At 42.7% G+C, this 23,557-nt stretch overlaps 1 protein-coding gene across 1 annotated transcript in view; it reads right to left on the bottom strand.

The window, feature by feature from the left end:
- The window catches only part of TMED10 (transmembrane p24 trafficking protein 10), a 46,909-nt gene extending 29,926 nt beyond the window's left edge, over positions 1-16,983 (bottom strand). The window contains exon 1 of the mRNA XM_002754119.7: positions 16,725-16,983. Coding sequence (XP_002754165.1) covers positions 16,725-16,949 — 225 coding nt within the window. The 5' untranslated portion in view covers positions 16,950-16,983. The remainder of the gene's footprint in view (positions 1-16,724) is intronic.
- Positions 16,984-23,557: the final 6,574 nt, after the last annotated feature.

Genomic DNA, 23,557 nt, shown 5'->3' on the forward strand with positions numbered 1-23,557 from the left:
ATTGAGCAAATTATATTTGCATAATAAATTTGGTTCTAAGTTTTCTGGAAGCCAAAATTAAAAGACTAAAAGAGACATCATTTGTTTTCTGATGAAAGCTCACAAATTTATCTCAGGGACAATTTTCCTGGAAGTAACCACAAACAACAATTTATCAGGAAGGTCCTCGTGAAAGGACTGTAACTAATAGACTCTTCATTTTCAACCATGGTCTTGCTAAAGATAGAAGTATAGTTCAAATGATTGCTTTCACCCTCCCTAATAATGAATGGCCTGACCTAATGCCGAGTTGAGACCTGGTTCTCTGCCCTGCTCCTATGCACTACCACTCCTGCTGCTCAAAGAATTCCAGCCTTACTCTAAAGTTGCAGGAAGAATGGGACTACTTTTGGCCACTTGGTACCACAATTGCATTTAAAAAAAAAAAAAAAAAAGGTACCAGAAAAAGCTGCCTTAAAAATAACACTATCCACCCAGACCAAATTCCCTTCACCAATAAAAGCAACCAGGGCTCCTTTGAGAAACGATCCTAAGACTGAGGAAGGAAATGTACAAAATGAGCCTGGAGCATCAATAGTGCAGAAGTAAGAAGGTGCTCAAAAACAAAAACCAGAGGTCAAAGCGGGGTATCATTTAAGGTCAGGAGTTTGAGACCAGCTTGGCCAACATGGAGAAACCCCATCTCTACTAAAAATACAAAAACTAGTTGGGCAAGGTGGCACCCACGTGTAATTCAAGCTACTTGGGAGGCTGAGGCATGAGAATCACTTGAATCCAGGAGGCAGAGGTTGCAGTGAGAGGAGATTGCACCACTGCACTCCAACCTGGGCGACAGAGCAAGGCTCTGTCTCTAAACAAACAAATAAGCAAACAAAAACCAAAATCCAAAAAATACAAGAATGGGGGTGTGTCAAAGGGACACAGGAACCGATCGAAAGAGATCCCAATAGCTAAAGCTGAAACAATTAGGGCAACCAAATATAGTATTGGTTTATAATCCAAAGTACACAATAAATATCCATGAATCTACTCTTACATCTAAATGATTAAGTAAATAAATGAGGAAGAGAGACAAATCTTCCATGAAGATTCTCAAATGATTTATGTAGGCACCCGCAAGGAGGGTTAAGTGTAACTCCCCACTCCTTCAGTGTGGGCTACATAAAGTGTCTTCCTTCTAAAGAACACAGTATGGAAAGGGGGAAAAAAGAGTAACTCTGTAGTGGACTGATGAAAACATCATTAAGGGTAAAAAAAGGAAAGAGAAGAATAATTGTATTGTGAAGAAACCTGGCAAACACTAATTCATCCAAATGATCAAGGGCAGTATCAACGGTGACAGATCATGTTGATGTGAAGTGATGAAAATGACACTTTACAAGTGAATCCATGGTTTTGACAAGAAAAAAAAAATGACACTTTATCTCTATGGTCTTCCTCTTCAAAACCCATAACCTCAGCTTATCATGAGAAAAGCATCTGACAAATGCCCAACAGAGGGCAAAATACTTGCCCAGGGTCCTCAAAACTCACAAGGTCTGCCAGGCTCAGTGGCTCACACCTTGTAAGCCCAGCACTTTGGGAGGCCGAAGCAGGAGGATCACTTGAGTCCAGGAATTCAAGACCAGCCAGGGCAACACAGGAAGTCCCTGCCTCTACATAATTTTTAAGAAAATTAGTTAGGTGTGGTGGTACATGCTTGTAGTCCTACCTAATCAGGAGGCTGAGGCAGGAGGATCATCTGATCCTGGGAGGTCAAGGCTACAGTGAGTTGTGATCATGTCACTGCACTTCAGCCTGGATGACAGAGCAAGACCCTGTCTCAAAACAAACACATAAACAAAAAAACTCACAGGCTGGGCACAGTGGCTCATGCCTATAATCCTAGCACTTCGGGAGGCCGAGGTGGGCGGATCACTCGAAGTCAGGAGTTTGAGACCACCTTGGCCAACAAGGTGAAACTCCAGCTCAACCAAAAACACAAAAATTAGCTGGGTATGGTGGCAGGTACTTGTAATCCCAGCTACTTGGGAGGCTGAGGCAGAATTGCTTGAATTTAGGAGGCACAGGTTGCAGTGAGCCAAGATTGTGCCACTACACTCCAGCCTGGGAGACAGCAAGATTCCATCTCAAAAACAAAAAAACAAAACAAAACTCACAAGATCATCAAAAACAAGGAAAGTCTGAGAAACTGTCACAAACTAGAGGAGCCTAAATAGACATGACTAAATATAATGTATCCAGAATGGGATCCTGGAACAGAAAAATGGACATAAGCTAAAAAAACTACCAAAATCTGAATAAAGTATGGACTCTGTTACTTGATAATCATGTATCGATACTGGATCATTCATTGTGACAATTGTATCATATAATGTAAGATGTTAACAACAGGGGAAACTGGGTCTAGGGTACATGGGAACTATACTATCTTTGTTATTTTTTTGTAAACCTCAAACTTTCTAAAAAGAAGTTTACTAAAAAATATACTATCCAGAAGGATAAAGTCAAATACATAGACAGATTGAGCATCCCTAATCCAAAAATCTGAAATGCTCTAAAATTCAAAACACTTTGAGTGCCAACATGACACTCCAAGTGAAAAAGTCCACACCTGACTGCATGTAATGGGTCAAAGTCAAAACTTTGTTTCATGCACAAAATTATTAAAGATACTGTATAAAATACCTTCAGACTATGTACATAAAGTATATATGTAACAAAGGAATTTCATATTTAGGCTTGGGCCTTATCTCCAAGATATCTCATTATGTGTGTGCAAATATTCCAAAATCCAAAAACACCCAAATCTGAGACACTTCAGGCCCTATGCATTTCAGATAAGATTCTCAACCTGTATGTACACACACATACCCCCTTCTAAATTCTCAAGAAATTTAGTCTACTCAGAGCCAAGCAAGCAAACAAGCATTTTCATATACTTTTTACTTTTTATGAAGTCTATGCAAATAGCTCATTTGGACAAGCCTATTCCTACTCATGTAAAATGACATAGGATCCAGAGGTGGTGGCTAGTCTCTGTCTTCCCACTGGCACAGGTCACATATAACTTTCATTTGCTGAGTCAGCTCCATACCCCACCAGTCTATGCTCCCCTTGCTTCACTCCTTTTTTTTTTTGAGACGGAGTCTCACTCTTTTGCCCAGGCTGGAGTGCAGTGGCATGATCTTGGCTCACTGCAGCCTCCGCCTCCCAGGTTCCAGTCATTCTCCTGCCTCAGCCTCCTGAGTAGCTGGGATTATAGGCACACACCACCATGCCCGGCTAATTTTTGTATTTTCAGTAGAGTCGGGGTTTCACCATGTTGGCCAGGCTGGTCTCAAACTCCTGATCTCAGGTGATCCACCCCCTCAGCCTCCCAAAGTGCTGGGATTACACGTGTGAAATGCTGCGCCCAGCTGCTTCACTTTTAAAAAAAGCAAAAACATATTCTTTTCTGGGAGCAGGAGAGGTCGCTCAGCTTGTAGTTTTGGTGCAGCTGGTGAAAATCTGAAGACGCAACTTGCTTCAAAGAGGCTCCTACCTGCACTCCATCTTCTTCAGGTTTATGATCAGTCTGTGGTATAAACTGAGTATGCAATGTGTACATTTTAAAGATAACCATCAACCTTGTAGTTCCTAACTCAGAAATTAAGCAGCAGCAAGTCCTTTGCAGTAGCTCTATATACTGGATAAAAATAAATGGAAACAGGAATATCTAGCTTTTTCTCTCTCTGAGAGACAGCACAACATAGTACTTTGAAGATGGAAGGTTCTAGAGTCAGACTTTCTGGTCCATGCTCAAATCACAGGTATGCTGCTTACCAGCTGTGAAGACTTGGGCATGTTCCTTAACTCCTCTATCTCATTTGTAAAACAAGGACAACAGTTGTATATACTTCATAAGGTTATTGTGAAGATTTTTTTTGTTGATAGGGTATCACTGTGTTGCCCAGGCTGTCATGAACTCCTGGGCTCAAGAGATCCTCTTGTATCAGCCTCCTGAGTAGCTGGGATTACAGGGATATACCACCATGCCCAGGTACTGTGAGGATTAAAAGTTACGCAGGTAAACTGCCTAGAACAGTGTTGGTCACATAGCAGGCATTCAATAGGTGTTATATTATTGTTGTAACTGTCTGTTGGTGATAATTCAGAACTCCATAAATATTTAGGTCACTAACCATATTTTCTTTCCTTTTTTTTTTTTTTGAGACAGAGTTTCACTTTGTCATAAAGGCTGGAGTCAAGTGGTATCATCTTGGCTCCCTGCAACCTCTGCCTCCTGGGTTCAAGCAATTCTCATGCCTCAGCCTCCAGAACAGCTAGGACTACAGGTGCGTGCCACCATGCCCAGCTTTTATATGTGTGTGTGTGTGTGTAGTTTTAGAAGAGGTGGGGTTTCATCATGTTGGCCAGGCTGGTCTCAAAATCCTGAGCTCTGGCAGTCCATCTGCCTCAGCCTCCCAAAGTGCTAGGATTACAGGCGTGAGCCACCGTGTTCGGCCCATTAACTGTGTTTTCTAACCTAACAGTACTAATGGATGGCAAAATAGAGAAATTGTGCTATGTTCACTAAACCCAGAGATGATTAGGGCTTAAATGGTTATTGCATGGAAACAGAGAGAAAGGGAGAGTCAGGTACACTCTCAAGGAAGCAGCAGCAAGATTTAGAAAATAAAAGGATACAAAATGCCTAACAAAGCAGATGTTTGATCCTTTTAGCTGATAAAAAGAGATAGTGAGAAATCCAAGATGATGCCAGCTTTTCCTATATGTGGTTTTTAACTAAATAAGGAACAAATTACATGAAGAATCCAACATTAGATATGAAGGAAAGAGAGAGAAGATTGAGGTTGTATATATAATTATCTCCATGCTTTACTTCATAAGAATTCACAAGTAAATACTGAGCCAAAGGGCCTAATCCCCTAAGATATAAAAAGGCAGAAAGAACACCAACTCATTAAAGACACTATGGTTTTAGATAGCAAAATAGTATCAGAAACATTTTCAAAAGGGACCACTGGGCCAGGTGCAGTGGCTCACCCCTGTAATCCCAGCACTTTGGGAGGCTGAGGTGAGTGGATCACCTGAGATGGGCAGATCACCTGAGGTTGGCAGTTCGAGACCAGCCTGACCAACATGGTGAAACCCCGTCTCTACAAAAAATACAAAATTAGCCAGGCGTGGTGACACATGCCTGCAATCCCAGCTACTTGGAAGGATGAGGCAGGAAAATCACCTGGGAGGAAGAGGTTGTGGTGAGCTGAGATCGTGCCATTTGCACTCTAGCCTGGGTAACAAGACCAAAACTCTGCCAAAAAAAAAAAAAGGGACCACTGTATCTCAAAAATGAAAAATATGAACTCTGATGGCCTAGATGCTATATTTAATGGGCAAACAATGAATGTCAGCTGATCTTTTAAACAAAAGCATGTACAAAGTCTATCACATATATTCCTGAAATCAAAGGATCACATCTAGATTTTACCCAGAACAAAGTCAAACTTAGAAAGGCAGCATTTGGCAACACTAAATTCTTTCAAATTTCTAGCACAATTCACTGATGGTATAGCATACTACAGAAGTATTGCTTAAGCTAAAATATGATCAAGGAGGCTGGGAGGCTTTTTCTAGAAATGCTAAAAAAGACAGAAATAGAAAATTTCCAGGCACTGGCATAATGGATAGATGCTCTCTTCCTGCTTCTATCAGCATTTGCTACATTAACTTAACATAGGCAATACGTCATGCTTCACTTGGGAGAGGAGGGGAGGGAAGAAAAGGGGAGAAGGGAGGAAAGGAGGTGAATGCGAAGGAAAGACCAGTTGCTGCCCTAACAGTACCACTGCGGGGGTGAAGCCAGATCAAATGTTTTTTTTCATACTGTTCCAAAGTTATTTACGGTAAAAACCTCCAGCGTGACCCTTTTATTATAGGCACAAACAAAGCCTTGTTCTTTCTTAACAACTAGTCCCTTGATTTCCCACATTTTATGTTGAACAATGAGGTTGGGAGCACAGGATAAAGTAGATGACATCAACCTCCCTCAAGTCGGAGACTTGTTTGGGAGCCCAAATTCTGGTTTGCAGCCAACTGGCTGATTTCACAGAGGGCTCTACTGTCCAGGCTGCCAGGCTGCGTATGCATATGGGGGCAATGGCTCAGGATCAAACTACCAGTCAGCAATTTACACAAGAAACAGCATAGAAGTTACTGCACCCCCACCAGGTTACCTTTATATATTTGTTCCACTTTCCTAGAAACCAGATTCAGTCTTCAGAAGTCATCATAAAGACAGAGTGTAGCAATTTCAAACTGGAAGCAGCCCCCTTCTCTAGATCAATTCAAAACAGGGAAGGCTGCAGACAACTGTTTACTGAGTAAGATAGATTTAAATGGAGTAATGTATCCTTTAATTTTTATGGAGAAGGAAACACAAAAGCTAGAAATTTTGTACATAATACAAAAAGAAATTAATTTATATTATTAAATGTTAATGTACCAATTAGCCTTCTGTACTAAGCAATCTATTTATTGACCTGTTTCTAACCTGGTGGAGAATAATCACATTAAATTCACACTGAAAGGGCTGTACTTTTCCCTACAGAAAAAGTCTGGCCTAAGTAAGGGTTCATGGGATAGTTATTGATAAAAAGGATGGCTTGTTTTGATGAATGAGCAACAAGTATCCTATTCTTTTTTTTTTGAGACACAGTCTTGTTCTGTTGCCCAGGCTGGAGAGCAGTGGCACAATCTTGGCTCACTGCAACCTCTGCCTCCTGGGTTCAAGTGATTCTCCTGCCTCAGCCTCCTAGTAGCTAAGACTATAGGCGCATGTCACCACACCAGACTAATTTTTGCATGTTTAGTAGAGACACGATTTCACCAGGTTGGCCAGGACGGCCTCGATCTCCTGATCCGCCTGCCTCAGCCTCCCAAAGTGCTGGGATTATAGGTGTGAGCCACCGTGCCTGGCCAAAGCATCCTATTCTTTTTCCTTGTCAGCACAGAACAGACCTCAGTACAGATACCAGTAATAAAAAAGCTGAAATACAGTAATTTCAAACAAAATAATCTGAAAACTATAGCTTATATAGCATATTTTCCTTCTTTCCTGCCCCCCACCTCTTCTCCCTTCTACCACTCTGTTTCTCCACCCACCCCTTCTCTCTCTCATCATGCCTGGCCTATAGTATCTTTTCATAACACTTTTTGTGAGAGGAAAAAAGAAGTTATAAGTCAATGGTTTCTCAACTGCCAAATTACTTCTTCATAATTTTTAGGCTTAAGTTGTGGTAAGCCTATGACTGAAAGCTGAATTCTTTAGGGGATCTGTTTGGCTTTCTTCTCCATCAGCTAGTTGGGAAGGATTAAAATCATAACTGGGTATAAGATCCAGATTTTCAGCCAGGTGTGGTGGCTCACGCCTGTAATCTCAGTGCTTAGGGAGGTGGAGGTGGGAGGATCACTTGAGGCCAGGAGTTCAAGATTGCAGCGAGCTATGATCATGCCACTGCACTCCAGCCAGAGCAAAATAATAAATACCCAAATTTTAGAAAATCTCATTTCACCAAATGAATTGTTAATTAGCATCAGCACTCTTGAAAATGACAATTTAAAAAATGTCAGACTGATTAGATTATTTGGAAGAAGCTAAAAAGGTGTTATAAATAAATTATTACCATCAGGCTTTCTTTATCCTTTCTGGTGATGATTATGACAATTCCTCATAACTGGCTTTCCCCCTTCCGTAATTTATTTCCAAAGTATAAATCATCCTTAGAAAACAACTCCTCTTATCTCCTAAAATTAACTCATCCCCAGATTTTCACTATTAAGAAGCATTCTAAATAATAAATAGCATCGAATCCTAGTATTTTATGAATACTAAACTATTATGGCATCATTTAGTATTCATAAAAATGTGGTGGCTCACGCCTATATTCCCAGCACTTTTGGAGGCTGAGGCGGGCGGATCAGCTGAGGTCGGGAGTTCGAGACCAACCTGATTAACATGGAGAAACACCATCTCTACTAAAAATACAAAATTAGCTGGGCATGGTGGCACATGCTTGTAAGGGAGGCTGAAGCAGGAGAATCGCTTGAACCCGGGAGGCGGAGGTTGTGGTGAGCTGAGATCGCGCCACTACACTCCAGCCTGGGCAAAAAGAGCAAAGTTGTGCCTCAAAAATAAAATACAATAAAATAAATGTGGTTTTCAATTCAAATCAAGACAGCTAAGATTCTGAGTCCCTACAACAGGCATTTATAATGGACCTGAAGTAATGGGAAAATTCTATATTCACTATGAATGATGAGTTGATACTTCCTGCTTCAATTATGTACAGCAAAATCTTTATATCTGACACTAGTTAGCTTGATTTAGCCTCATTTAGTGAAATGAGTAGGGAAGTATGGAACAGACTCGATTTGGAAAGCTTACCACAAAATACATCTCAACATAGGCCTGAAGTAGAAATCTTTGCAGTAGAGGATCACCCATCATTTCAATCCATTTCTCTCTCTCTGTTCAGAAAGGCCTCCCCTGACCACTCAAACACTCTTCAACTCATTAGTCACCCACTACTCCCTGGTGCCTGAACTTTCATTATAGTGCTGATCACTACCTGAAATTTTTACTCTTTTAACTTGTTTTTTTGTCTTTGTTACCCACGAGAGCTCAAGGACATTGTACCCCATTTATCCCCATATTCCCAGCCAGGTCTGATACATACTAAGTATCAAATAAATATTTGTCGAATGAATGAAAGAATCACAAGCTACTTATAATTCCTCTCATTAAAATACTCCATATCTAGTTATTTCAATGACATATAGTATGAGGGACTCTGAGGAGCAATTCAATTTTTGTTCAATATAAAGGAAAGAAAAGAGTACTAACATCTATGGAGCATCATAATGGGCCACACACAATAAAAACCTTACCCATCTCAATCAGGCCTTCAAGTATATGAGCTCTACAATTCCTATATTACAGAAAGGAGACCAGAGGAGAAGGGTTAAGTAATCCCCGCAAGACCCACATACCCTTTAGGTGGTGGAGCTGGTGGGATCTAAACCAAATCTACCTTACTTCAGATATAGTCTTTTTTTTTTTTTGAGGTGCAGTCAGTGCAACAGTGCGATCTCAGCTCACTGCAACCTCCGTTTCCCAGGTTAAAGGGATTCTCCTGCCTCAGTCTCCTGAGTAGCTGGGATTATAGGTGTGTACCACCACACCTGGCTAACTTTTGTATTTTTAGTAGAGATGGGGTTTCACCATGTTAGCCAGGCTGGTCTTGAACTCCTGACGTTGTGATCCATCCATCTCAGCCTCCCAAAGCGCTGGCATTACAGGTGTGAGCCACCCCGCCCAGCCAATCTAGTCCCTTTCTACTATACCACAAGGCTTCTCAAGAAGACTAAGATGTTTAACTCAGTTGTACAACAATGTGTACATTAAATTGAAGACACAAAGATGAGTAAGGCATTGAAGAGTTCACAAAGTAAACACTGCACTATACGAAAAGTGCCATGTACAATAGGATGTAATGGTATATGTGCTACAGTATCTTTTCATACAGCTTTTGGTGAGGGGAGAAAAAAGTTATAAGCCAATGGAACACATAGGGGACACAGCAAGGCAAAGACTGATCCAGGTTAAGAGAACATTATATTCAAATAACTGTAAGGTGTTCAGTATAGCTAGAGTCAGAGTGGGAGGAAGGAAATAAAGAAAATAGAAGAGGGAAAGATCAGAGATGAGGCAAGGATGGTGCTTGTTCATCTGCTCACTAATTCCTTAGGATGAAGTCCTTCTATGCGCCAGGCCCTATATTAGGCAAGCATTGCAATGATGAATGAAACCTAGTCTCTGTTCAAGCAGCTTAGAGTTTATCCCAGGAAATGGGCAAACACAAAACTGCAACACAGAGAGGTGTATAATAACACAGGTTCATTCACTGGATACTAAGATGTTCCTAGACAGGAAGAAAGTGAATCAGACAGATTAATTAAGACACTACATTCACACAGACCCTTAGAAGAAAGACTGCTTCGGGCTGGGCACAGTGACTCACACCTATAATCCCAGCACTTTGGGAGGCTGAGGCAGGCAGATCACCTGAGATAAAGAGTTTGAGACCAGCCTGGCCAACATGGTGAAACCTCATCTCTACTAAAAATACAAAAATTGGCCGGGCATGGTGGTGTGCACCTGTAATCCCAGCTACTCGGGAGGCTGAGGCAGGAGAATCACTTGAATCTGGGAGGTGGAGGTTGTGGTGAGCCAAGATCACACCATTGCACTCCAGCCTGGGCAAAATGAGAGAAACTTCATCTTGGGGGAGGGGGGAAAAAAAAAGACTGCCCCATTCAGCACAACTGCCAAATGCTAAGCTCAGGTGACCAGGTTTTGCACCAGTCTTTCCAGTTCTCCTCCTACTTCAAATCAAACCACAGCTGACTGAACCAGGGGTGGACATGTGACCAAAGAGAAGAGAAGCCATTGGCTGATCTGAGACCTTGATGTGGCCTAGCATGTGAAAAGGAGCTCTGGCACTCAGGAGTTGCACCTCAATAGCTAAAATGATGCACAGAGAGAATCCTTGAAGCAGTTGTCAAAATATAAGAAAAAGTGGAACTAAGTGAACAGACACTGAAAAAGACTGAAAGCTGCTATAGGGCTGAATCAGCTCACAGATGTGTTCTGTGGCTTCCATGGTATATCACATTTTCAAAAATGACACGTGGCTTGTGGTCTCCCAATACCAATCCCCACAAAAAGGAACCAGAATTCTGTAGAGAAACAGTTGTTTTGAGGTCAGGGAATAGATATATGCAAGATAAGCCTAAAATACTTTGTTGTGCCAGAAAACAAGGATGCTATCAAAGCCTAACAGGATTATGTTGAAAAAATGCAGGTGCCAATATGAAGGAACCAAAGGGACAAAATGAGCAAAAAGAATGGAAACAACTGCCTAAAAACACAATGACTCTAAAAGTTGAAACAAACACGAAGAGTTCAGTAAAATACTTTAAAAAAAAACTAAAAACTCTTGGACAACACTGAAAATGACAAGGGCAACAATTCTTTACTCTGAAAATTAGCAATTAGAAGAAATCAATTCTGCATTTATCCTGCCTACATAAATGATACATTTTAGGGTAATTAGATGATATTAATTAATTCCTTAAGAATAATTTCAGCTAATAAATATGGAAGGAGTAACAGAATTAGAAAATCATCATTTCACAACCTTAATGAAATAATAAATCCACACAGTGGTCATCAGCAAATTCCTAAGTGAAAGATTAATGGGAAACTTTACAATGAAGTCTTCAGGCTACTACTACCCGGGTAGAGAGAAAAATGCTTCAAGATGTCCACATCCTAATCCCTAGAACCCATGAATGTGTTATCTCACATAGCAAAAGAGATTGTGCAGATGTGATTAAATCAGATGAAGGGTCTTGAGGTGGAGAAGATTGTCACAAGGATCCTTATAAGGGAACGAGGGAGGCAGGTAGTATGAGGATGAGATGATAGCATGGGAGAGGAGGACAGTGGCAGAGAGGGTGGTGAGGAACAAAGTGGAGGGTGGAAAAGGGAAGGAGAGCAAGACAGAGTTGAAGATACTATGCTACTGGCTTTAATTTTTTTTTTTGAGACAGAGTCTTGCTCTGTCACCCAGGTTGGAGTGCTATGGCTCAATACAACCTCTGCCTCCCAGGTTCAAGAGATTCTCCTGCCTCAGTCTCCCGAGTAGCTGGGACTACAGGTGTGCACCACCATGCCAGCTAATTTTTGTATGTTTGGTTAAGACAGGGTTTCACCATGTTGGTCAGGCTGGTCTCAAACTCCTAATCTTCAGTGATTCGCCCACCTAGACCTCCCAAAGTGCTGGGATTACAGGCGTGAGCCACCATGCCCTTCCTGGCTTTAAAGATGGAGGAGGAGATGTGCGCCAAATAGAAGTGGCCTCAAGAAGCTAGAAAGGGCAAGAACACGGATCCCCACCTCACTCACAATTCTCCAGAAAAAACACGACTCTGCCAACACCCTGATTTTAGGACTTCTGACCTTTAGAACGAGTAAGACAAATCTCTGTTGTTTTAAGCTGTAAATTTGTGGTAATTTGTTACAGCAGCAAGCCACTAAGACACACCTTAATCCACTGATCAATCTTAGCAGCAATGTGGGGCACAAAAAGTACTGTGTTCCTGCAGTGATACCCTTGACAATAAGATAAACCTGAATCTGGTTACACCTTTACAGCTGATTTCTTTTACAAAATACAGGGCAAGAACTCATTAAAAGACACCTAAGAAGCAAACAGACAAATCCAAAATGTTGGACATTCTTTTAAGAGCAGTTGACTCCAACAATTCAATTGCAAGCATAAAAAAGGTGAGAGGGGTCAGGCACAGTGGCACATGCCTGTAATCTCAGCACTTTGGGAGGCTGAGATGGGCGGATCAGAAGGTCAGGAGTTTGAGACCAGCCTGACCAATACGGTGAAACCCCATCTCTACTAAAAATACAAAAGTTAGCCAGGTGTGGTGGCAGATGCCTGTAGTCCCATCTACTTGGAAGGCTGAGGCAGGAGAATTATCTGAACCCAGGAGGCGGAGGCTGCAGTGAACTGAGATCGCACCATTACACTCCAACCTGGCTGGGCAACAGAGGAAGATTCCATGTCAAAAAAAAAAAAAAAGGAGGTTCGAGGAAGAGGAGACTGCTTTAGATTAGACACTTGAGAGAGACAACAAATTAACTTTCAAAAGACATTTTTGAGACAGGTGGGGTCATCAGAATATGGACTGGGTATTAAAGAACCATTGTTCATTTTGTGAGGTGTGATTATAGCCACATAACATTGTGGTTATGTTTATATTTTTAAAGAGATGCAGGCTGGGCATGGTGCCTCATGCCTGTAAGCCCAGTACTTTGAAAGGCCAAGGCGGGTGGATCACTGAGGTCAGGAGTTCAAGACCAGCCTGACCAATACAGTGAAACCTCATTTCTACTAAAAATAACAAAAATTAGCTCAGTGTGGTGGTGCGCACTTGTAGTCCCAGCTACTTGGGAGGCTGAAGCAGGAGAATCACTTGAACCTGGGAGGTGAAGATGCAGTGGGCCAAGATCGCACCACTGCCCTCTAGCCTGGGTGAGAGCAAGAGTCTGTCTCAAAAAAATAAATAAAAATAAAGAGATGCATGCTGAAGTATGCAGGACTGAAATATCATGAGATCTGTGATTTACTTTAAAACAATTTAGCATGAAATGATATGGTGGAAGCAGTTAAGATGACACGTGTGGAAAGATCCTGTTAATTGCTGAATCTGAGTAATAGATATAAAGGTGAATTCACTATACTATTCTCCATAACGCTGAAAACAAATCAATGCCAAAACCAATTTGAATTGGTTGGTGAAATTTATTTTATTTAATTTTTAGGGGGCCAAATCATTTTATTGAGGGGAATGGAGTGGCAAAGCAACGGTGAGGACGATGAGATCCATGGTTCTCCGGTGGGCCAGAATTTCCAAGGCTCTACAGCACTGAAAGCTGGTTGGTGAAATTTAAAATCAGGAGCTGGCTGGGCGCAGTGGCTCATGCCTGTAATCCCAACACTTTGGGAGGCTGAAGTGGGTGGATCACCTGAGGTTGGGAGTTTGAGATCAGTCTGACCAACATGAGAAACCCCATCTCTACTAAAAAATACAAAATTAGCTGAGCGTGTTGGTGCTGGGCACCTGTAATCCCAGCTACCTGGGAGGCTGAGGCAGAAGAATCACTTGAAGCCAAGAGGTGGAGGTTGCAGTGAGCGGAGATCACACCACTGCACTCCAGCCTAGGCAACAAGAGCAAAACTCCGTCTTAAAAAATAAATAAATAAATAAATAAAATAAAAATCTGGACCTTTCACTTCAAAATCTGGAATTCCTATTTCATTTGAAAAATCAGATGTGGGCTGGGTGCAGTGGTTCATGCCTGTAATCCTAGTATTTTGGGAGGGCACGGTGGGCAGATCACTTGAGCCCAGGAGTTCGAGACCAGCTTGGGTAACAAGGCAAAACCCTGTCTCTACAAAAAAAATATGAAAACTAGCTGGTCACGGTGGCATGTGCCTGTAGTCCCAGGTACTCAGGAGGCTGAGGTAGGAGGATCACCTGGGCCCTGGGGAGGTAGAGGCTACAGAGTTGTGACGGTGCCACTGCACTCTAGTCTGGGTGGCAAAGTAAGACTCCCATCTCAAAAAAAAAGAAAAAAGAAAAAAAAATCAGATGTGGTAAAAGAGCCCACATGCTTGCATGGCAAGTCTCATCAAGAACTGAGTATTGGTCACCTCTAATTAACAGTTTCCACTACACCCAATTATTCCGTTTATCATCACTGCTGCTTTTAAAAAATACCTGGTCCACAGGGGGATGGAGGCAGCAAACCACACTGCCATGTAGATACCTATGCAATGATTCTGCATGTTCTGCACATGTACCCCAGAACCTAAAGTGCAATAAAACATATATGAATATAAAAATAAAACACACACACACACACCCCTGGTCCAATTCCTTCAATTATATTACCTATTTGACATTTGGGTTTAGGACCCCTGTACTTTCACTAAGCTGGTTAGTAGCAAAAGAACAGAGCAGACACAACAGAGCAACTGAGTGTTGGCAAAATGCTGGGTGTAGATCCTGCTGGGTTTTTTTTTTTTAATTTGAGATGGAGTCTTGTTCTGTCACACAGGCTGGAGTGCAGTGGTGTAGTCTCAGCTCACTGCAGCCTCCACCTCCCGGGTTCAAGCAATTCTCCTGCCTTAGCCTCTGGGGTGGCTGGAATTACAGGCATGTGCCACCATGTCCAGTTAATTTTTGTATTTTTAGTAGAGACAGGGTTTCACTATGTTAGCCAGGCTGGTCTCGAACTCCTTACCTCATGTGATTTGTCCACCTCAACCTCCCAAAGTGTTAGAATTACAGGCGTGAGCCATGGCGCCCAGCCTAAAGTCCTGCTGTTGTGGTCCCTTCAGCAGCCCTAGATTCAATGTAATTCCCATAAGGCCATGCTAAACTACAGTTCCTGTTACTTATTGAGAACTTATTATAAGCAAAGTAACAGGTTTGGCATTCTAGAAAGGATGAATCTGAGAATAGTTCCTACCCTGAGGATACTAATAGGCTAATAAGTAAGACGAAACATAAATAAAAGCAGTTCAGAAAATAAGTGAGTTCAGGGTACTGTTCAGGGTGACTCCACATAGAATGCAAAGTGGGAAGTGACCATATGTACAGCTCAGGAGCAGATCATGAAGACAACAAAGCATGTTGAGAAATTCAAACTATCAACAAGCAATAGTGAGCCACTGAAGGGCTTTAAAATATAAGAACAAATCAGAAAGCAACACTGGAGATGAGAGCAAGGTCTCTTTCACTGGTGAAATTCCCTGAGTCCATGAACATCCTCTGAAGAGTAGGAAGCATGATCTCTCACCCTGGGAACACTGTATCTAAGCTTCTAAAATTATGCCATCACTATTTTCCTGAGTAGAGTGAAGTTTGGAACCCAAAGAGAACAAGAGTCACAGAGTAACTGCCTAGAAAATAGTTTCTTTCTCCTAAATAAAGTAGAAATAAATTACACGTATTACCACCCTACTGGGTTCCACTACTTTAACATATGTCATGGTCTTATTACATCTGAAACTATATTAAAAAATAAAAATGTTTCTTACTATTTAATATAAGAAAAGCCCCATACAAAGAAAAAAAAAGACACTTTGCTTATTGTGAATGAATAACATTACCTAAAATGCAACCAAATACTGACGGATATTAAATTATATTGATGTCTCGAAGACCAGGCCAGACTATTCTTAGCTCCAAAATGGAACCAAACTGGTATTACGACAGCAGTTGTCACCATGCAAGAGCATAGTTGATATTTACATAAAAGCAGCCAAGTCCAGATTCTGGCATACCAAACAAAAAGGACTAGAGACTGAGACTATTTTGTAACCAATAATCGACTTTAATCAACTACAGAAATCACAAATTTAAAACAAGGAGAGAATAAGGTTGCAGCATTTCCCCTTCAACATACTTCACCACCAAACTAAATAAGAATCAATTCCATCTGTGACACTTACTAGTTTATCCCACCTCTCTGATTCCTCATTTGTAAGTGGGGCTAACAGTACCCACCTACTTCATAGGGTAGTGCCTAAACCAAATGGTAATATATGCAAAGTAGCACAGTAACTGACACAGCAGATGCTCAATAAATAACATATTTTATTAATCAGTTAGCTTTGTCTCCATTACTTTCCTGCAGGTATCGCGGTATCTTATGATGCCAAGCTCCATAAACATTCAACATCCCAAAGCTTCTTTGGAGAACCAAGTTACGGTTCAAGGTATCTGGGACCAAAACTGGTATAGCATCCTGAAAACAACCGTCTCAGCTCAGGAGTCACCACATCCGCCAAGGCCTCGCAGCCCTTCTTGGGGTTCCCAGGCGTAGGTGCTCAGCCCCGCCCCGCCAATGGCAACCAGCGGGCTGAGGGGGCGGGCTCCACCGCACGTCCTTCGCGCTCCCGGGAGGCGAGAACAACTTCCAGGCCTCCTCCAGCCCGACACCCCAAACCCGGGCCTCCCCTCGCCTAAGCCTGCCGTCTTCCCTCCCAGCCCCAAGTCACCCAGTGCCGCACCTTGAGGTGGCTGCGCAGGCCGCCAGCGCCCCCAGACTGGTCGGAGATCTCGTACGCGCCCGTCACTAGCAGGTCCTTGTGGATCTCCTCACGGAGGCACTTGCGAGAGTTAATGGGCAGATGGAAGGAGATGGCGAGGACCAAGCTGGGGCCGAGCAGGAACAAAAGCAGCAACGCCAACGGACGAGGGCCACGCCGGGCTGGTGGGCCAGACAAACCAGACATGGTGCTGGAGACTCTTTCACCACCTCAGGCCTCTACCGCTCCGGAACCGGGAGGACCCACGTGATTCGCCTCTGACCTACTGATGCCGTCCGCGCCATTTTGGAGTCTGGCAAATCGTGAAAGAATCTATAGTGAACCTTTTGAAAAGGGAAGAAAGGATAGGTACCATGTCAAAACCGCAAGCTTAGGGGTTTAAGAAGCTTTACTAGAATAATATTCAAAAGTTTTATTTTTATTGAGGTTAGTGACTACTGAGACGGCCATGGCAAGTATGGGCAGCCCTGGAAGTAATTATCCTTTAACTTCCGGGAGATGTACCCACGAGTTTTAGGGCGAGTGACACCATAGCAACCAAGGCCCAATAGGAAACAGCCACAAGGCCCTTCGCTGGGCCCACCCACTGGCCGCCCGGGCGCGAGGGCGGGGGAATGAGGCTGTGTCTCCGGGCACAGGGCAACCGCAGCGCCTTTTACATCTTGATGACAACTGGGGCATTGAGACACTAGAGAGGAATATTTCGAAGAAAGATTTCAACTTGGCTATTAGCGAGTGTGGACCAGTACCTTAGACAAGAAATTGTAGAGGTCACCTGATGAATGTGTATCGGGCAAGATCTCCAGTTCATGTCCCCCGCAGGGTATTTGGGCTGGAGTGACTGGCTTCCTCAATGTGCAGGGTAATTTTTTTGGGAGGCAAACATTTAACGTCTCCTATGGCAGACTATATTCAAACCAAATTTGAATTTGGTATTTAAATTGAATAAAACAACATGTTTTGTTTGATCCAGTCTCAGATGAACATAATTGAGGGTTTACCAAATAAGTGTTGTCAGGGAAAGTGAGTATGTGTGTATTTTAAGTGCACAAACCCTTTAGGGATCAAATTAACTATTAATATTTTCAAATAGACAAGCAAATTGACATGGTAATAATTCATGCATTCATTCAACGGAGTACCTACTGTATGCCAGACACTATACTATGCATGTATATCAACACGTTTGTTGATTTAACAAACTATTATTGGGATGCTATCAAATAATCAGAGATGAAGAATATATGAAAATAAACATGGAATCGATTCTCTGCCTTTCGGCTAAGATCAAGTGTGGAAAAGAAACATGGAAGACACAATAACCCATATTGGGGATCATTACCTACTTTGATTAACGTTTATTGAGCATCTTCAGAAATATCCAGAAGATGGACTGTCTGCCCTTAGTAATGTACATGATTTTTTTAAATTTAGTCCATTTAATTCTTTTCCTGGAAACGAAATCCCACAAACAAAACAAGAACAAACAAAGGAGCTGTAAAGCATTTAAAGTTTTGACAAATGCCATACAATAATTATTTTATGAGGCGTCCACTTAGGAACACTTAGTTTGATTGTTGTATCCCTGATCTAAGATAAGATTGCTAGTGCACACAGTACATCCTGATAATTTGCATTGGCCTTTTCCCTGCGAAGGCAGGGAATCAGTATAAACAGTTATCTAATTCACTGTCTACTTGCATTCCTGAGGCTCTGCTGACCAATAGCAAGAGATCTGCAACCCATGAAAAAACTGTGTTTTCGTTAAATTTCTGTCTTAGGTTTACATAATAGATAATGCAATTTAAAATATTTTCACATGTCGTGATCTCCTTTGACATTTTAAAAACGCCTGTGAAATAATCTGGGCAATGTGTTCATTTGACAGATGAGGAAACTGAGGTTCTGAGAGGCCAATAATGTTAAAGATAAAATACTTCATGACACTTGTTAAAGAACTGTAAAGCAAACTTTTATTTAAGGGGGCCTGCCAAGATACGTAATACAGGGGCCTACAACAATGGGGTTTTGTAGCAGTGGGGGAGAGATCGGGCTCAATTCCAAATACAAGAAAAAGTAGGGATTTACAGTCAAGAATCAGGGTCAGTGGATGGAAAATTACTCAGGAAATTTGGGAGTAAGGGGAGATTCTGGCTAAACTAACTTAGCAGGATTCTTGCTAAAATTGGACAATGACGAGTTGTGGAAGTCTGAAAGTCAGAGCCTTGTTGAGAAGACAGATCAGAACAGCGTGGCTAGAGTTTGGTCAAGAAGAGAATCTTGGTCAGTACCCCAAATCCCATAGCTTAAAAGTGACAAAAGCAGTCTGGGGGCCTGACCTTTCCTCAGGAAGGTGCTGTTATTCCTTATTTTACAGATGAAGAAACTGAGATGCAGAGCAACTACTTTTCTATATTATTTATAGCTCTCAATTCTCTTTTTTTTTTTTTTTTTTCGAAATGGAGTTTTGCTCTGTTGCCTGGGCTAGAGTGCAGTGGCATGATCTCTGCTCATTGCAACCTCTGCTTCCCAGGTTCAAGTGATTCTCCCGCCTCAGTCTCCTGAGTAGCTGGGATTTTAGGCCCGTGCCACCATGCCCAGCTAATTTTTGTATTTTTAGTAGAGACAGGGTTTCAGCATGTTGATCAGGCTGATCTTGAACTCCTGACCTCCTGATCCATCCGCCTCAGCCTCCCAAAGTTCTGGGAATACAAGCATGAGCCACTGTGCCCGGCCAAGTCCTTTCTTTTTAAAATGTTCTTTCTTTTAGCCGGATGCGGTGGCTCACGCCTGTAATCCCAGCACCTTGGGAGGCTGAGGCAGGCAGATCATCTGAAGTTGGGAGTTCTAGACCAGCCTGACCAACATGGAAAAACCACATCTCTACTAAAAATACAAAAATGACTAGGGATGTTGGCGCACAGCTGTAATCGTAGCTATTCGGGAGGCTGAGGCAGGAGAATCTCTTGAACACAGGAGGTAGAGGTTGCAGTGAGCTGAGACTGTGCCATCACTCTCCAGCCTGGGCAAAGAGAGTGAAACTCTGTCTCAAAAAAAAAAAAAAAAAATCTTTCTTTTTTTTTCTTCGACAAAGAGTTTCACTCCTGTCACCAGGCTGGAGTGCAGTGGCTTGATCTCAGCTCCCTGCAAACTCCACCTTTCGGATTCAAGCAATTCTCCTGCCTTAGCCTCTCAGAGTAGCTGGGACTACAGGTGCTTGCCAATGTGCTTGCCTAGTTTTGTATTTTTTTGTAGAGTGGAGGTTTCAACATGTCGCCCAGGCTGGTCTCGTTCTGGGCTCAAGTGATCCACCTGCCTCAGCCTCCCAAAGTGTAAGATTATAGGCGTGAGCCACTGCACCCAGCCAATCCCAGCACTTTGAGAGGCCGAGGTGGGTGGATCACCTGAGATCGGGAGTTCGAGACCGGCCTGACCAACATGAAGAAACCCCATCTGAACTAAAAATACAAAATTATGGTCTCAAATTGCCTGTGAAAAAAAATTTTTTTAAGGAAAAAAGAAAAAAAATACAAAATTAGATGGGCATGGTGGTGTGCGCCTGTAATCCTGGCGACTCAGGAGTCTGAGGCAGAAGAATTGCTTTAACCTGGGAGACATTGGTTGTGGGTGTTCTGAAATGGTGCCATTGCACTCCGGCCTGGGCAACAAGAGCAAAACGCTGTCCCCAAAAAAAAAAAAAAAAAAAAAAGTGCTGGTACTACAGGTGTGTACCACCATGCCTGGCTAATTTTTGTATTTTTAGTAGAGATGGGGTTTCACCACATTGGTCAGGCTGGTCTCAAACTCCTGACCTCAGGTGATCCACCCGCCTTGGCATCCCAAAGTGCTGGGATTATAGGCTTGAGCCACTGTGCCCAGCCCAACCCCATGACTTTAAATGTGTCTGTAGACCTATCCCAAATGTGGATCTCCTCACTTCTCCCATAAGCTCCAGAATCTATATTGAGCTGCCTCCTTGACATCTCCACTTGAATGACGAATAGGCAATTCATACTTAACTCTTGATTTCCCTTCTACCCTCTTCCCCCACCCCATTCCCGAATCCGATTCTTCCTCATCTCAGTAAATGGCACCACCTTCTGTCTAGTCAATGAGACCATTCTTATTTCCTCTTTAACTTGCCTTCTCCCCAGAAAGAGCCAGTTCATCAAGAAGTCCCATCAGTTCTGGGTTGGGTCCTAGAACGTATGCTGGTCAGTTTCTACTTGTCTATAACCTAGGGATCCATAAACTGCTGCCTAGCTAGGCAGGGCAAGCTGGCACGCAACCTCCTGTTTTTCTTTTGCACAAGAGTTAAGAATGGCTTTAACATTTTTTGGGAAGAGGAGAAAGTAGAGAAGAATGTGCTCAAGTGACCTGCAAGCCTGAAATATTTGCTATCTGACCTTTCACAGAAAGAGTTTGTTTCTCTCAGTTAAGAAAACAAGACTCCTTAAGGTTATCTCTGCTTTTATTATTGCCTGACAATAATCATACTCATTAATATACCCAGAATTTTTTTTTTTTTTTTGAGACGGAATTTTGCTCTTGGTTACCCATGCTGGAGTGCAATGGCGGGATCTCGGCTCACTGCAACCTCTGCCGCCGGGGTTCAAGCAGTTCTCCTGCTTCAGCCTCCTGAGTAACTGGGACTACAGGTGTGCGCCACCATGCCTAGCTAATTTTTTTATTTTTAGTAGAGACGGGATTTCACCATGTTGACCAGGATGGTCTCCATCTCTTGACCTCATGATCCACTCGCCTTGGCCTCCCAAAGTGCTGGGATTATAGGCGAGAGCCACCGCGCCCGGCAATTTTTTTTTTTTTTTTTTTGAGGTGGAGTCTCACTCTGTTGCCCAGGCTAGAGTGCAAGTGGCGTGATCTTGGCTCACTGCAACCTCTGCCTTCCTGGGTTCAAGCGATTCGCCTGCTTCAGCCTCCCAAGTAGCTGGGACTACAGGTGGGAGCCTACTACATGTGGCTAATTTTTGTATTTTTAGTATAGATGGGGCTTCCCCAGTTGGCAAGGTTGGTCTTGAAATCCTGATCTCATGATCTCCCCAGCCTCAGCATCTCAAACTGCTGGGATTACAGGCGTGAGCTACCAGGTCCAGTGATATATATATATATTTTTTAAGTAAAGCGGATCAACTAGATTAAAATCCAAACACTCAGCCACAGCCTGAAGGCTGAACTGTGCTCTGGCTCGTGCCTGCCTCTCTGTGCTCATCCTACCCATGAACGTCTTACCTGGCCTTCCAAACAGTGTAAGCTCCTACCTGCATCAGAGCTGTGGACCTTGCTGCCTACCTGGAGCTCTCCTTCTCAGCTGTTGTCTCGTAGACTCTGCTGACTGCTTCTCATCATTTAGGTCCCAACTGAATGTCACCACCCGACATCAGTAACCCCGCCCCTGGGTTACTTTCTAGTATATTATCTGGTTTTATTATCTTTTTTTTTCCTTTTCTTCCTTTTTTTTTTTGTTTGAGATAGAGACTCCCTCTGTTGCTGAGGCCAGAGTGCAGTGGCACGATCTTGGCTCACTGCAACCTCCACCTCCCGGATTCAAGCCATTCTCCTGCCTCAGCCTCCAGAGTAGCTGGGATTATAGGCACATGCCACTGTGCCTGGATAATTTTTGTGTTTTTAGTAGAGATGGAGTTTCACCATGTTGGCCAGGCTGGTCTTGACTTCCTAACTTCAAGTTGTCTGCTCACCTTGGCCTCCCAAAGGGCTGGGCCCAGGCTGGGGTGCAGTGGCACCATCATAGCTCAGTTTAGCCTCCATCTCTCTGGCTCAAGCGATTCTCCCACCTCAGCCTCCCCAGTAGCAGGGACTACAGGCACACGCCACCACAGCTGGCTAATTTTTTTTTTTTAGTAGAGATGAGGTCTCAATATGTTGCCCAGGCTGGTCTCAGACTTCTGAGCTCCATCAATGCTCCTGCCTCTGCCTCCCAAAGTGCTGTGATTACAGGTATGAGCCACTGTACCAGGCCCCAGTTTTATTATCTGTGTAGCTCTTGTCACTGAAAGTATCTTGAACATATCTTTCTTGTTTATTATCACCCTACCCCACTGGAATTTAAGCCTAGAAGAGCAAGGACTTTGATTTTTACCTGATCTTTCCCTGAGATCAAGTACAATATCCTGTCCCTAGTCGGTGCTCAACAAATGCTTGTTGAATGAATGAAATACAACATAATGTAAAGCTCCTCGCACAAGATGAACATAGAGCAGTTCCTCCATAAATGCTAGTTCCTCTATCTGGTAGGTACAGTCTTTTAATTGCCATTTTTTTATATGGAGAAGCTGAGGTCTGAAACTGTTTAGTGACTTGCCTCAAGGCATACAATGAGTCAGTGTTAATGCCGAAAATAGAATTGAGAGTTCCTAACTGCAGACCAGTCTTTGTCATCACATTTGATAAAATTTGGTATTATGATTTAGTTTCCACTCTACCAAGAAGTTTTAAATTCTTGGGCAGCCTTTCTCTACCCTCACTTATAGTTCTAATATGACATTTGTGGTTTTATATGTGAATTTAAAGTTTCTAGAACATCCATGAAGATGTCAGTAGTTAATACTGAAACTTGTAACCCACTAGCCTCTCCCCTAAACTCATTTTGCTTGGCAAAAAAAAAAAAAAAGATTTATCAGTTGAGCATGGTGGCTCATGCCTGTAATCATGGCACTTTGGGAGGCCAAGGCGTGTGGATCACCTGAGGTCAGGAGATCAAGATCAGCCTGGCCAACATGGTGAATCATCGTCTCTATTAAAAATACAAAAAATTA

This window comes from Callithrix jacchus, chromosome 8, assembly GCF_049354715.1.
Source record: "Callithrix jacchus isolate 240 chromosome 8, calJac240_pri, whole genome shotgun sequence".
Taxonomy (NCBI): domain Eukaryota; kingdom Metazoa; phylum Chordata; class Mammalia; order Primates; family Cebidae; genus Callithrix; species Callithrix jacchus.